The sequence below is a fragment of the Myotis lucifugus genome, unplaced genomic scaffold (genome assembly GCF_000147115.1).
Source record: "Myotis lucifugus unplaced genomic scaffold, Myoluc2.0 scaffold_105, whole genome shotgun sequence".
In the NCBI taxonomy this organism is placed as follows: Eukaryota; Metazoa; Chordata; class Mammalia; order Chiroptera; family Vespertilionidae; genus Myotis; species Myotis lucifugus.
The window spans coordinates 105,180-120,336 of record NW_005871153.1 but is presented as its reverse complement, the minus strand read 5'-3'; the positions used below and the strand labels follow the sequence as shown (position 1 = coordinate 120,336).

Below are 15,157 nucleotides of genomic sequence, written 5' to 3'. Positions count from 1 at the left end.
TGGGGCCATCAGAATGCTGGGGCCAGGCACTTGCCTCTGATTCTGACGAATGCCGAGCTGGGAGGGGATTCCACCCACCTGAGTCTATAAACTCTTTCAATAGGAGGGTTCAATCTAACAGCACCTGCGGTGAGAGTAATTAGTCTGGTTTCTTGTCCTGGAGCTCAGGGAAGAGGATCTGCCAGCTGTTACCAGCTGTGTCACTAAGTTGATCTTGAACCTTGAATAAGCCATTATTATTTCTTTGTGTGTTCACCTGTAAAAATGTGATGGTGGAGGATATATTATATTTCCATTATGGTTCCTCTTAGTTCTAAAATTCTGTTGGTATCTATACTAATAAAAGAGTAATATGCTAATTAGACTGGGAAACCTTCCGGAGACCTTCCAGTCATCCTTCCGGACAAAGCCATGGTGGTGGGGCCGAGGCAGAGGTAGTTAGGGGTGATCAGGCTGGCAGGGGAGGGCAGTTGGGGGCAATCAGGCCGGCAGGTGCAGGTGGTTAGGGGTGATCAGGCAGGCAGGCAGAGCGGTTAGGGGCAATCAAGCAGTGGTCCTGGATTGTGAGAGGGATGTCCAACTGCGGGATCGGGCCTAAACTGGCAGTTGGACATCCCCCGAGGGGTATCGGATTGGAGAGAGTGCAGGCCAGGCTGAGGGACCCCCACCCCCCACCGTGCACAAATTATATAATTTTAAGCATTCTCATGACTTCTGTTCTGTGCTCACTGGCATGATAAGAGGGCTGGTAATCATAATTCATCAATCATAATCAGTATAATCCTTATTATACTGAAGATTGCTTTTTCATTTTCCCCTTAGCTTTTCCCTTATCCAGGCAAAATATCAAAGTCCTATTTTCAAAGGGCTATATTCAAATGAGTTAACCAACGTGATCTACTCTTTTTTAAAAGCCTCATGTCAGCAATTAGTCTATGGGACCAGTGGCAACATTTATATTTCAATTCTAGTTCACTATTCATTCATTCAAAACGTATTTATTGAGCTCAGGTGACACACCAGGCGGATTTGAGCTTTGGGAAGAAAACGTCAACAGAACTAAAAAACATGACAAACTCCAGGTGACCTGAAACCTGGTTCCTCAAATCCCTGGCTTCTCACTTCTGTTGCTGGACTCTTGGGAGTTTCAGTGTTCAGCCACCTGTCCATCAGATAGTAGGGGCAAAAGGAAAGTGAGTTCTTGCAGTAAAAGGTTGAAAGTATTGATTAACTTGAGGTATGTAAAGAGTGTGTGGGTTTCCACCTGCCTGAAGCAATGGGCTTGCAAGACCAGACACCGCTTGGAACTGGCTCCTTCTACTGAGAGTGAACAGCAGCCCTCTGGCACGCCCTTCTCTGACTGTGTTTCCCTTGCCCTCTGTCCACAGTGCTGCACTTGAGATGGAGTTATTGCCTCTCTGGCTCTGCCTTGGTTTTCACTTCCTGACAGCGGAATGGAGGACCCGAAGTGCAGTAGCCACAGCTGCTTGCCAAAGGTGCTGCAAGTTGGTGAGTTTTCCCGGGAACTGAGTTGTCCATTGTTCCTGTGTTGACAAGGTTGGGTCCATTTGGAAAGGCTCTGCCCCACCTTTTGCGAACCCACTGAAGGCACGAGGCCTCAGGGACAGGCCTAAGTGAGCCACCGGGAACAAAAGCACCTTGTTAAAAATCTGGGTGATTGAGCTCCACTAATGCTATTGGGATCTGATAATGGTGAGGCATATTAAAGTTGAAGAAGCCCTGCCTCAGAGTTTATGTTTGAGTTGATAGAAATTACTTAAAAAGCTGTACTGAAGCCCCGGCAAGTGGCTCAATTGGTTGGAGTGCCGTCGCATACACCCAGAGGGTTGTGGGTTCGATTATGGTCAGGGAAGGTACCTAGGTTGTGGGTTCAATCCCCGGTGGAGGCCTGTATAGGAGGCAACTGATCGATATTTTTCTCTCACATCGATGTTTTTTCTCTCTCTCTCTCCTTTCTTCTCTCTAAAAAAATAAATAAAAAGATATTCTCAGATGCAGATTTTTTTAAAGATGCTGTACTGAAGAGCATGCTGCTCACGGGCACTGCACAGCAACATCCCTGACCATTCTTAGGTTTAAGACAATCCAGGAAGTAGATACCCAAGCTTTTGTGGTCTACTCTCTTCAGGGCTTTCAGCTTATATGTGCAAACATAGCAACTATGCACATTCCTAGAAATTTTCCCCTTTGCCTGTAACTCAGTGATGTAAAAATCTGCCTGAGAAACATACATTTGAACTCTATTATATCCCAGGCACTGGGAAGACTAATTGGATGTCTGGGTTAATACTTATATTAAAAAATGTGTTCTTAAGGCTGATGAATCTTAAAAACCCAACTGGTCATAGTTCTTAACCACTTTTGGTAACCTCTAACCACTACACTATATCATCCTCCAGTGTGGGGGAGAGGTTATGAGCCAAACCAGGTTTAAACCCCAGTTCCACCTCTTACTAGCTGGTGACATTGGGCCACTCTGCCTCAGTTTCCTCATCTGGAAAAGATGGAGGTGTTAATAATGCCAAGCAATCATACCATAACACTGGGTTGTAACGATGATTACATGAGTTAATGTACGTAGAGCACTCAGAACAGTGCCTTGAATGTGGTAAGTGCTACGTATTTTATCCATTATTATTGTTGTTGTTAGTCTCTGCTACACAGACCTCCATTATTCCCTTACAGAGGCGATGAAAGATTAACTTCCCAGTAGCTAATTCAGGAGTCACGAGGCATACAAAGAGGAGGGAATAAAGCCTGAGTTCTTTGACAGTCTTTCGGGGTTCAGGCTAGACTCCCTGCCTGACTCTCTCTAGCCTGGTGGGAAGAAGTAGGGACTCAGCTGTCAGTGAGCTCAAGGAGTGGATTTCCTGTGGCTTTTCTGAATAGGGCTGAGGGTTTGAGAGTCCAGGTGCCCCGCCCCCCCATTGCCCCTCCTCGCATTAGCCATGTGATGTTATAATAAAATGGAATGAGGAGGTTTTCTTGGGCTCTGATGGCCCGGTGGTCCTTTTGCAGCACTTCGGTGGGACCCCAGGGAATTGCAGGGGTGTGATGCTCATGGCCTCCACAGCTGTGATAAAACAGGGTCTCACTCCTTTTGGAAAGCCCCTAACCACAACATTCTCCAGAGAGTCCCTGTGTGGGGGAGACCAGCACTTACTCAAATAAAGAAATACATCTTGTTTCTGCATGGGGAGATTTAATTTTACAAAGATGTCAGTCCTTCTCCAAATTACTCCATGATTGTAATGCAACTCCTATAAAAATTCCAAAGATTTTTGGGGTATGGGGAGGTGTAGAAAGAACTTCACAAATTCATCTGGAAATGAGAAACAACTCAAATGCTCTATAAAATTAATTGATTAAATAAAACTTATCATTATAGCTAACATTTATTAAGCATTTATGTGCCAAGTTCTGTGTTAAATGTTTTACATAAATAATCACAGTGAATCCTCATGAAGAAAAAAAACCCTATGAGAAAATTACAAGTATAATTTCAATTTTATAGGTGGAGTAAGGAAGGTCCCGACTGGTTAGGTAACAAGACCAAGATCACCCATTTGTTAAAAACCAGAACCACGATGCACTGACCCTAGAACTCTTGCTCTTAACCACTGTTCTATTCATGCAGTGAATTAAGAGACAGTTGCTAAGCAGAAGATGATCAAATTTATTTTATTGCCAGGGCAATATGTCTATTACATATTATTGAGGAGATAGTAGATAACTAAACAGTTTGTAGAATGCAGACTCATTTTTTAAAAATTATGGGTTTTGTTTGTTTGTTTAGAAAAGGTAGATAATATCTTTAGGAAAGAGTCCAGAAGGAGATATAACAAAAAGTTATCGGTGTTTCTTTGAGGAAGAGGCTGAGGTTACTGAAGAGTTTAATTTTCTGTATTTCTATATTAGATCAATTTTTAATTATTAGAAGGTATTATTTTAATAATCAGATAAAGAACTTGGGGCTGTGAGAGGTTAATTCCTTGTCCAGGGCCCAATGCTACTATGTGACAGAGCTTGAGATTCAGACTTGAGCCTGTCATCTCTCCAAACTGGTGCTTCTCCTTCTCTATCAGATTTTTCTCCCTTTTCCCATTATTCCTCTTGCCCCCTGGGATTGGGCCACAGTTTTAGGCAATCACAGACCTTGTCTGTGCAAAGGAAGCCATTACTCCCCTTTCTTATCACTTCAAACTTTTTTCCTAATTGACATCCTGTGGCGGATCGTTTTTGCCAACATGTAAAACATTGGGCTGAGTTTATCCTGAGGCCTGAGTGACTTCTGCAGTGAGACCAGGGTCGTCCCATCCCTCCTGCCTCCTTCCGCAGCACAAGGTAGAACTGCATCCAGGAAAAGCACTGAATTGGGCATTAAGAGCTCTGGGCTCTGGCCCCAGCTCTGCCATTAACTCTCTCTCCACTTCTCTCCAGACCCCGCTCTACTTTTCTGTGCAATTCAGGGTGACGATGAGCTCTGAAGTCCTTTTAAGCTGAGACACTTGTCAATTCCGAATGTAGAGGAATATTGAGACAAAGTTTCTTGGTTGAAATGAAGATGCCACGGCACTGCCGGTTGTTAGGCAGTGTCCCTCTTAGATGCACAGGTGTAATGGTATGGCGATCGCAATGCAATGGGGACAGGTGGCATTAAGAGTGCCCACTGTGTGTCAGGCCCTTGCAGTCTCTTGTCTAATCTCACTGCAGTCCTCTGACGTAGGTACTATCTTTATCTCCATTTTTCAGAGGAAATGACAGACTTAAGTTAAATTATTTGCCCAAAGCCACACGGAAATAAATGGCAGGGGCAGGATTCAAATCCAGGTAGAGACCTGGCTCTCAGTCCCTCTCATAGCTAAAACCAAAGTGCAAATGCAATTGTTACCACTCAGCACCTGATGGACAGGTGCTCAGATCTTCTCTAACATGCTGTGTTTTAAACAAGGCCTGGAACTCAGCTCCCAGCTGACTATTTTAGTGTGAAGGTAAAGGACAAAGAAAAGTTCCCCTTTTTTTTCTACAGTGTCTGATCCATTTTTTTTAAAAAAATTATGATCTCTAGAGCCATTCCCCAAAGTTGCAGGAACAGTCTGATGACTGAACTAAGTTTATGTACCCAAGCCTCTGCTTCAGAGGCCTCTTCCTGCTGACCAGTGTGTTTTTGGACCTAGGTCGATGGAGTCGCTGACTGTCGAGAGCAGAATCTTGCTGCAGTGCCCAGCAATCTCCCTCCCTACTCGCAGACGCTCATCCTAGATGCCAACCCTCTCAAGACCCTGTGGAATCATTCCCTCCAGCTTTACCCGCTCCTGGAGAACCTCAGTCTGCACAGCTGTCGCCTGGAGCGCATTGGTCGTGAGGCCTTCCTGGGGCAGGCCCGCCTGCGCAGCCTGGCGCTGCCTGACAATTCCCTCTCGGAGAGCTACAAGGAGACAGCAGCTGCCTTCCACAGCCTGCGGGCCCTGCAGAGGCTGGACTTGTCGGGGAACTCCCTGACGGAAGACATGGCGGCCCTCATGCTCCAGAACCTCTCTTCACTGGAGTCTGTGTCCCTGGCGAGGAACACCATCATGAGGTTGGACGACTCCATCTTTGAGGGCCTGGGGCACCTCCAGGAGCTGGATTTGCAGAGGAACTACATCTTTGAGATCGAGGGTGGAGCCTTCGAAGGCTTGACTGGGCTGAGACACCTCAACCTGGCCTATAACAACCTCCCTTGCATTGTGGACTTCAGCCTCACGCAGCTCCAGTCCCTCAATGTCAGCTACAATAATCTGGAGTGGTTCCTGGCATCAGGAGAAGAGGCAGCTTTTGAGCTCGAGGTGCTGGACCTCTCGCACAATCAGCTGCTGTTTTTCCCACTCCTGCCCCAGTCCAGCAAGTTGCACACCCTCCTGCTGAGGGACAACAACATGGGCTTCTACAAGGACCTGTACAACACCTCGTCGCCAAAGGAGATGGTGGCCCAGTTCCTCCTTGTAGATGGCAACATAACCAACATCACCACAGTTAACCTCTGGGAAGAGTTTGACTTCAGTGACCTTGCAGATCTACGCTTCCTGGACCTGAGCCAGAACCAGTTCCAGTACATGCCTGACGGCTTCCTAAGGAAAATGTCTTCCCTCTCCCACCTGAACCTCAACCAGAATTGCCTGATGACGCTCCACATCGGGGAGCACGAGCCCCCAGGAGCGCTCATGGAGCTGGACCTGAGCCAGAACCAGCTGTCAGAGCTGCGCTTGACTCCAGGGATCCCCGGCTGCCTAAGGAGCCTCCGGTCGTTCAACCTGAGCTCCAACCAGCTCCTGAGTGTCCCTACTGGCCTTTTTGCTGATGCCGGTAACATCACTACAGTTGACATGAGCCACAATCAGATCTCACTTTGCCCCCAGCCAGCTGGCTTAGACGGCGTGGGCCCTCCCAGCTGTGTAGATTTCAGGAACGTAGCATCTTTGAGGAGCCTCTCTCTGGAGGGCTGTGGGCTGGGAACATTACAAGACTGCTCGTTCCAGGGGACTGCCCTCACCCACTTAGACCTTTCTGGAAACTGGGGGGTTCTGAATGGGAGCACTACCCCTCTCCAGAATATTGCCCTCACATTACAAGCCCTATCTCTCAGGGATGTGGGCCTCAGTGCCAGCTTCACGGAGTTGGACTTCTCTGGGTTTAGGAATCTGAGGGACTTGGATCTGTCCGGAAATTCTTTGACCAGTTTCCCCAGATTCAGGGGCAGCCTGGCTCTGCAGACCCTGGATCTCCGCAGGAACTCGCTCACGGCCCTTCCCCAGGGGGCCATGCCTGTACAGCTCATGACAAGTCTTCGGACCATCTACCTCAGTCAGAATCCGTATGACTGCTGCAGGGTGGAGGGCTGGGGGGCCCTACAGAGTCTGCACACCATCTCCGACTTGGCCATGATCACTTGCAACCTGTCCTCTCGGGTCATTCGCTTGGTGGACCTGCCCAGAGGCACGCCTCAGGACTGCAAGTGGGAAAGGGTGAACATGGACCTGCTGTACCTGGTGCTCATTCTCCCCAGCTGCCTCACCCTGCTGGTGGCCTGCACTATCACCTTTTTCACTTTCAAGAAGCCTCTGCTTCAGGTAATCAAGAGCCGCTGCCACTGGTCCTCCATATACTGACCTGGCTACGATTCAAGGTCAGAAATCTGGTCTGTGCTTGGAAAGACACATCCTCTGCCAAATTTCAAGATCTGACGCAGAGGACAAGTCTGATGAACTGAGCTTTAAATTAAAGTGTACCATGTCTCCATTCCTTAGTCACTCCAAGTTCTTCCTCCGTCATTACGATTCATCCTTATCATCCTGGTAAAATATTTATTCGTTGACATGCTACACAAATAAAAAACATGTTTCATAAATAATTTTAAAATCAAACACAGCTTGCGTTTTTTCTTTCTTTAATGTTTTTTTTTTGGTAATTTCACGTAGGTTATTTTTCAGTGCCCTTTCCTTGATGACATGCATGGAGCTGGTGAGAAAGGGTGGTGATTCAGTGCTACCCCATCGCAAAAATGACTTCAAGAGCATCTCCTGTGGATGGTGAGGGTCAGTGCCCTGGGAGCCCACCAAAAAACAGAATGTCAGAGCCAAGCTGGGGGTTCAGAGATGAGAACTGTCACCTCCTATCTTGGCTTGCATTGCCACTGCAGGCAGAGTTCATACCTGGAGTTGCTGGCAGGCAAACATGATCCTTCCATGGAAAAGCGAACAGCACAGTAACTGGGCCCTGAGTTTATCTGTGCAGTAAACGGAGCACCAGGCACAGTCCTTGTTCTGAGAGAAAGTGAAGAGGAATGCAGAAAGGAGTGAATTCTGTTTACTTGTGGATTACCCCCTTCACACATGCACACACACACACACACAAACCCCCCAAACAACTTCTTAGCAGTCGTCCTATGTCTGTACTCACTATATGCCTTGTTCCCTCTCTCCTTCCCTTCCCTCAGTGACTAGTGAGCAATTTCTGTGCTCCTCTCTGGGGAAAAGATGATAAAGAGACAGCCCTTGTTCTTTTGGTAGTTTAGAATCTACACTGTCCTTGCACTTTTTATCCCTGCTTATTAAATCATAAATGAATTAAAGGCAGTGGTGGTGGGGCGGGAGGAGGATAAAAATCTCACAAACTGATTGCGATTACCATGAATACTAATGTCAGCAGAAACGGTTAGGCAAATCAGAGAGATAAAATCAATGGTCTTGCTTTGATAAAGCAGAAACTTCCCTTGAATGCTCCCCAGGATGACAAGGCCATGTCAGCAAGGCTCCACACTCGGTGTCAGCTACGGGAGCTTTGCCCTTACTGCACCTCCATCTTTCCTGTCAACGCGTCTGTCTCCACCCTGCATTGCCCCGGCCTGGTGCCTTGGATGGCCCTCAGGTTCCTTTGAAGCCATGTCCAATGTCCTGCTAGGAAAGTCCCATCAGCCAATATCCATAAGACTAGACCAGCGGTTCTCAACCTGTGGGTCGCAACCCCTTTGGGGGTCGAACGACCCTTTCACAGAGGTTGCCTAAGATCATCGGAAAACACATATATAATTACATGTTTTTTGTGATTAATCACTATGCTTTAATTATGTTCAATTTGTAACAATGAAATTGGGGGTCACCACAACATGAGGAACTGTATTAAAGGGTCGAGGCATGAGGAAGGTTGAGAACCACTGGACTAGACCCTCCTTAATTCATCCCCCCATCAACAAAAACTCTTTCCTGGGGTCCTATTGTTCCCCAAGGTGACAACTAACTATTTGGACAAATGAATCCATCTGCAGCTGATACATTTATGGCTTCTCTTCAGGTAATGTGTCACCTCTTGTATTAGTCAGTGTTCTTAGTTTCTTGTACGTGAGGATGACTCTGTCTGATGTAAGCAGCATGGGGCTTTAGTACAAGGGTGTGGGGAGCTCTGGGTTCTCTGGGAAGGCGGAGGAACTTACTTGGGGAATGGGCAGGAACGGGGGACGCTATGCAGCAACTGGGACCACAGCACAGGTCACGCCATAAACAATAACCGTGACTGCAGACACTCCTTACTACTGGGTGCCACAGTCTGTGCTGCTGCCACTGACAGCTCTGGACAGGGCCACCGCCACCACCCACTGCCGAAATAAACACTCTCCCAAATTCTGCTGCCTTACGTCGCCAGCTCCCGCTGTGTATTCTGGAGCATGTGGACCTGGTTGGCCGACCTTAGGTCACGTGTCCCTGCCCTGACTACAAGAGGGGCTGGGACAGCAAATGCTGTACCTCCTGGGGAGGTTTCTATAGTAGAAAATGGGCTCTGCTTCCTAAAAATACTCGGAAGGGGTGCAGTTCTCAAAACAGGAAGGGAAGTTTGGTGTTGAGAAGACAAAAGAAAGACAAATGTGCACCACACCCTTTTAGGCAGCATGTACACTGCAACAGAGGACTCCTCACAGCGTAAAGGAGTGACTCGAAGGGTGGAAACTTCAGGCAGATCCTCAGGCCAGCAAGGGAGATAGTTGGGGTCAGGCAGGCCTTTCGAATCCCCTTATGTAGCTCGCCACACACTCTACCTGCTCTTAGGGCCTAGCCTTGCCGAATGGCATATTGAGAAGACTTAGGACAGAGCCCTACCCTTGCCTGTGGCTGTGACTTCAGAAGGCTGTGGGCTTTTCTTGGTTGGTTAGTCCATCGCTAGGGTCCGAAGACTATTTCCTAGGTTTCTTTCAGAATGGTGAGAAGGATGGAAGGAGCAGGTAGATTTCTTTCTCCAGTCCTGAGCTGTTTCTCAGCAAATTCTATACCTTTGTCCTGCTTTGCTCAGCCCTACCTCCACCTGCAGGAGAAAAGTACATTCTAATGTCCACTCTGAGAGTGCTGGTGGGGAGGGGGGAAGACCCACAGAGCTGATTCCCAAGTTCCCCGCAGGGACCGAAATGGTGTCTTCCTAAGGCTTCCCATACAGCCAGATTGAGCACCATGGGTGGGAAGTGGGGGCCACCCCCCAGTTGTCAAATACCAGAATATTCAAAGATAAATCCGACATAAATAATGTCAGAGAGTGGACTATTAACATGGGTAACAATAATGCAGATTTTGAAAATCTAGTTATAAAACAAAAGCTTGAAGTTTCTCTAGTGGCACAAAGTCATTAGGGGTCAACTGATTTCTTAAAGAACCCCAAGTTGCAAGAAATTGGATAGACTATCATCCTTGGTTCATATCACTGGTCATCTTTGGTCACCATAGACCTGCTTGGCCCCCTTTATCTATGTAATATGCCAGATGTCTTCCATTTGCCCCTCTGAATCCACCTTCACCCTCCTCTGTCCTGCCCCAGGAGGCTGACCCCAGTGGGCTCCCTTGCCCTCTGCCATCCTTCTGTATTTGCCTAAGGAGTTTTGGCAAATCAGAGAGATGAAGGGAAGTGAGATCAGGGTATTTATTCTCCTGACTCCTCCCTGTGGATTTGCCTCAAACTGGTTGCACTTACAACAAAGATCACAGTCCTCTCAAGGTGGCCCTTTCTATATAGAACTCCTGCACCTTAGGGTTCTAGGAACCACTCACACCACAAGCCCCTCCCCTCACACCACAGGCCCCTCCCCTCACACCACAGGCCCCTCCCCTTAGGGACACTTCACAGCTCTGTCATTACCAACCCTGTGTAATTGCATTACCCCTTGTGATGTACCTTTCCCTGCCTCCCATTTATAAACAGCCCCTTTATAAATCCTCCTCAGTTATCCTTGTTTGAATGGTGTTCCCACGTTCACCCATCCGGTTCCTGCTGAAACCCCCGGTGATGCAGAGGATATTTATTTGGTAATACTGATCCAGAGAAATCGCGATACTGGTATCAGAGTCACCGAAGGAGAAGAGTGAAGCCAGATATGAAGGCAAATCCCCTGAAGATGACTGTCCTGGTGGGTGAACATGACGAAGAAGCTGGACATGAGTAAGCTGTCACACGTCATCATATTACAAATAGATTCAGGTGTGACTCAAATTGGAGAGGGAGAAGTTGCCAACCTTGAAGACCTTCTTTAAAAGGGTGTGGGTGATGTGATGGCACCAAGCCAAAGAAAACAATAGGGCTAGAAAAGAAAAATATTCTTTTTAAAAATATATATATTTTATTGACTTTTTTACAGAGAGGAAGGGAGAGAGTTAGAAACATTGATCAGCTGCCTCCTGCACACCCCCTACTGGGGATGTGCCCGCAACCAAGGTACATGCCCTTGACTGGAATTGAACCTGGAACCCTTCATTCTGCAGGCCAACGCTCTATCCACTGAGCCAAACCAGTCAGGGCAAAGAAAAATATTCTTCACTAACTAGTCGTCTTCTACTCTGTCCTCATCAAGAATTACCAAGCCCGGGCAGCCTGGCTCAGTGCTTGAGCTTTGACCTATGAACCAGGAGGTCAAGGTTCGATTTCCAGTCGGGTCATATGCCCAGGTTGTGGGCTCATTCCCCAGTGTGGGGCATTCAGGAGGCAGCCAGTCAATGATTCTCTCTCATCATTGATGTTTCTATCTCTCTCTCCCTCTCCCTTCCTCTCTGAAATCAATAAAAATATATTTTTAAAAAAGAATTACCAAGAATATGACCTAGCAATCCCACTTCTGGGTATTTATCAGAGAAATAAAAAAACATGAATTCAAAAATATATACACAACCTTAAGTTTATTGCAGCATTAATTTACAATAGCCAAGATATGGAGGCAACCTAGGTGCCCATCGATAGATGATTGGGTAAAGGAAATGTGGTATATATATAATGGAATATTATACTCAGCCATAAAAGAATGAAATCTTGCCATTTGTTACAATGTGGATGGACCTAGAAAGTATTATGCTAAGTGAAATAAGTCAAATGAAAAAAGACTTTTTTTAAAAAAAATCCTCACCTGAGGACATGTTTTTCTTAATTTTAGAGAGAGATGGTAGCCAGATAGGAGTTTGAAATAAAGGCAAAGAAGGTGAAAGGATTAAGAACAACAAACTGCCAGTTATAAAATTAGTCACAGGGATCTAATGTACAGCATAGGGAATATAGTCAATATCATAATAACTATGAAGGTGCTAATGGGAATTAGGCTCATTGTGGTGATTACTTCACAAGGTATGTAAATGTTTAATTACTGTGATATACACCTGAATTGAATATAATATCGTATGTCATCTATAATTTAAAAAGTTTTTAATTGAAAAACTACAGTGTGGCTCACTTATTTTGTGCTAAGTGCTTTACATAAAAATTTTCACTGCCCTAACTGGTTTGGCTCAGTGGATAGAGCATCAGCCTGCGGACTAAAGGGTCCCAGGTTCGATTCCGGTCAAGGGCATGTACCTTGGTTGCGGGCACATCCCCAGTAAGGGGTGTGCAGGAGGCAGCTGATCGAGGTTTCTCTCTCATCGATGTTTCTAACTCTCTATCCCTCTCCCTTCCTCTCTGTAAAAAATCAATAAAATATATTAAAAAAAATTTTTTTCACTTAATTCAGGAAAACTCTAGACTGAGAGCAGTTCATATTTGTTCAAGGTCATGCAGAACTGTGGTAAAGATGTTAGCATTAAGCTCTAGAAGAGAAAGGCAGCTGCAGCAACCTGATCATCATTATCAAGTCTATCAAACTGTCAACCTGTAGGTGGCTAGGGGTTGCCGCTGAACAGCACGTTTGCTGATTAAAAGGCAAACATGAAGAGGTTCATATGGGTACAGGTGAAGAAGTCCAGAGCATAGTAGGTCCTGGAATAATGTTGTTCTATTATAACATTGATGAGATACCACAGCAACTTAACTCTTGTTTACATCAATTAGCCTGTGGTAAAATTGGTTTTGTTCTACATGTTTTTGCTGCAGTTTCAATAACCTATCTACGATGACCTTAAGTGAGGATTTACCATAGTTAAAGGTCACCCATCTTTCTGAGGCTGTTCTGAAGGCAGCAGCATGGTTTGTAATAATATGGAGGTAATTTACAACAGAAGAATCTCTCTCAATTCCTCTTTCAGCCATGCTCAAAATCAAGACAAAAGGCTGATGCAAAAGGGCTCTGATTTTCACCAGGATTTCATTGATTCATTGTGAGTTCATCTGGGAAACCATCTTGTCAAAAGGACATTGTTTCTGGAATAGCCATCTGATCCAAGTTTTTCAAATGCAGAACCCAACTTTTATAGATGTAACAGCTCTAAGAAGAAAGATTAGGTTAACCCCGGCCTAACTGTGTGGCTCAGTTGGTTGGAGCGTCATCCAGTATACTGAAAGGTCGCAGGTTTGAATCTCAGTCAGGCCACATAACCAAGTGGTGGGTTCAGTCCCGGTTGGGGTGTGTATGGAAGGCAACCAGTCAATGTTCCTTTCTCTCTCACCCCCTCCCTCCCTCTCTCAGAAATCAATAAGAACATGTCTTCGCGTGAGGACTAAAAAAAGAAGAAAGAAAGAAAGATTAGGTTAAACATTAATAGAAATAGCACTCACTCACAAGAAATAGACTTGTGAGTTGTTAAAACACCGACCCCTTCACACCAGGACCGCTGAACGCTCAGGCAGACCGTGAATGGTAGATAAGGGTCAGGTAAACCCCAGGAAATACTTAAAGGGGAGGATTGCAGCACACAGACTTTGGCATCCCAGATGGAGTCTCTCTCAGATTTTCTTCTCAGGGCTCTTTAAAACCTGTCATTAGTGACTGCTCCCAAGAGTTGTGGCTTTCATGCATATCCCTGACACGGCTTTTATTTCTATTGTCCCACCTTCAGGTCAGTGCGATGACTGTCCTCTGACTTCTTGGTCCAGTGGTCATTCCTCAGGCACTCAGTCCTAAACTTCTGCCACCTTCAGTTCTTTTAATATGAAAAATCTGGAAAACTAGATTCCAAACTTCTGTTATATTTCAAACTCTTATCCCTGGACACAATGAGTTTTAATCAATAATCCCTCTTTTTGCTTATTTCAAGGGTGTTTAGCTTATAAAGGGCAATACCACACACCATTTTCCATATGAGAACATGCATAGCAATTCTGATACCAACTGAGTCCAGTTGCAATGATTAACCCTTAGTAACTTTGGACAACAGTATCTCACACAATGCTGAGACCAAGAGAAGTTTCTTACAGAATCTTGAAATCTTAAGAGAGGTGGAATTAGCAGACCACAGTTTGAAAAGAGTCTTTCTGCACAGATCTCCAAAACACATTATCTAAGAGGAGGCATGGGGAAGGTCATGGCCCAACACATTTTTTTTTTTAATCCTCACCCAAGGATCTATTTATTGATTGAGAGAGGGAGAGAGAGAGAGAGAAAGGTGAGAGAGAAACATTGTTTGCTTGCCTACTGTACATCCCCAAACCAGGATCGAACACGCAACCTAGGTATGTGCCCTGACTGGAAGTCGAACCCACAACTTTTTGGTGTATAGGACGACACTCCAACCAACTGAGCCACCCGTCTGGGACCAAACAAATTTTAATGAGAATAAAATTGTCTTGAACACTGGAGTGTCCTGAATTGTGCAACTCCACTGGCCCTCGGAGGCTGCGAGGAGGAAGTCAGGCCCGCGTGGGGAGGGCAGGGAGAGCGAGGAGGGTCACGCTTTCTGGAGGGTGGGTGTGTTTCTTTTCCGGCTGCCTGCCGTTATCAGTGTGGTGAGCACATCCCTTCAGCTGAATGCCCTGGAGAGGAAACCCAGCACTTCCTGTTGTCTTAACAAATGCTGCAAAAGGCAAGTTAGAAATCAAGAAAAAAGGGGAAAAGGGGGAAAGATGTGACGCTCCTCTGGCGAGGTCAGGGATGCCAGTCTCCAGCTCACTTTTTCCTAGAGATGTAGAGGAAAAGGCACATCCCGGAGGTCAGCTGGTTTTCAAATCCTGCAGGACCCAAAACATAATCTCTCTATGTGAAAAGGACATTGCTGAGAAACAACAGAATAGACACCAAAGGTAAAGATCTTGAAAGAAAGAATAAGGAAATGTGTATAGGGACATACTGCCGAAGAAATGCGCATATCCCTGCTTCACGCCCTTATAATCCTCTATTTGTGAGGTGTCACTCCAAAGTTTTGCAGTGTTGGAAAGAATTCTTCTAATATCAGATTCTGTTTTGTTTTGCTGCTCCGAGCATCTTAGCTAC

The 15,157-nt window shown here is 45.9% G+C and overlaps 1 protein-coding gene across 1 annotated transcript in view; it reads left to right on the top strand.

Annotated features, from left to right (window-relative positions):
* The window catches only part of NRROS (negative regulator of reactive oxygen species), a 28,515-nt gene extending 21,140 nt beyond the window's left edge, over positions 1 to 7,375 (top strand). Inside the window, exons 2-3 of the mRNA XM_006092806.3 lie at positions 1,389 to 1,509; positions 5,199 to 7,375. Of these exons, the coding sequence (XP_006092868.1) occupies positions 1,402 to 1,509; positions 5,199 to 7,169 (2,079 nt within the window). The 5' untranslated portion in view covers positions 1,389 to 1,401 and the 3' untranslated portion in view covers positions 7,170 to 7,375. The remainder of the gene's footprint in view (positions 1 to 1,388; positions 1,510 to 5,198) is intronic.
* Positions 7,376 to 15,157: the final 7,782 nt, after the last annotated feature.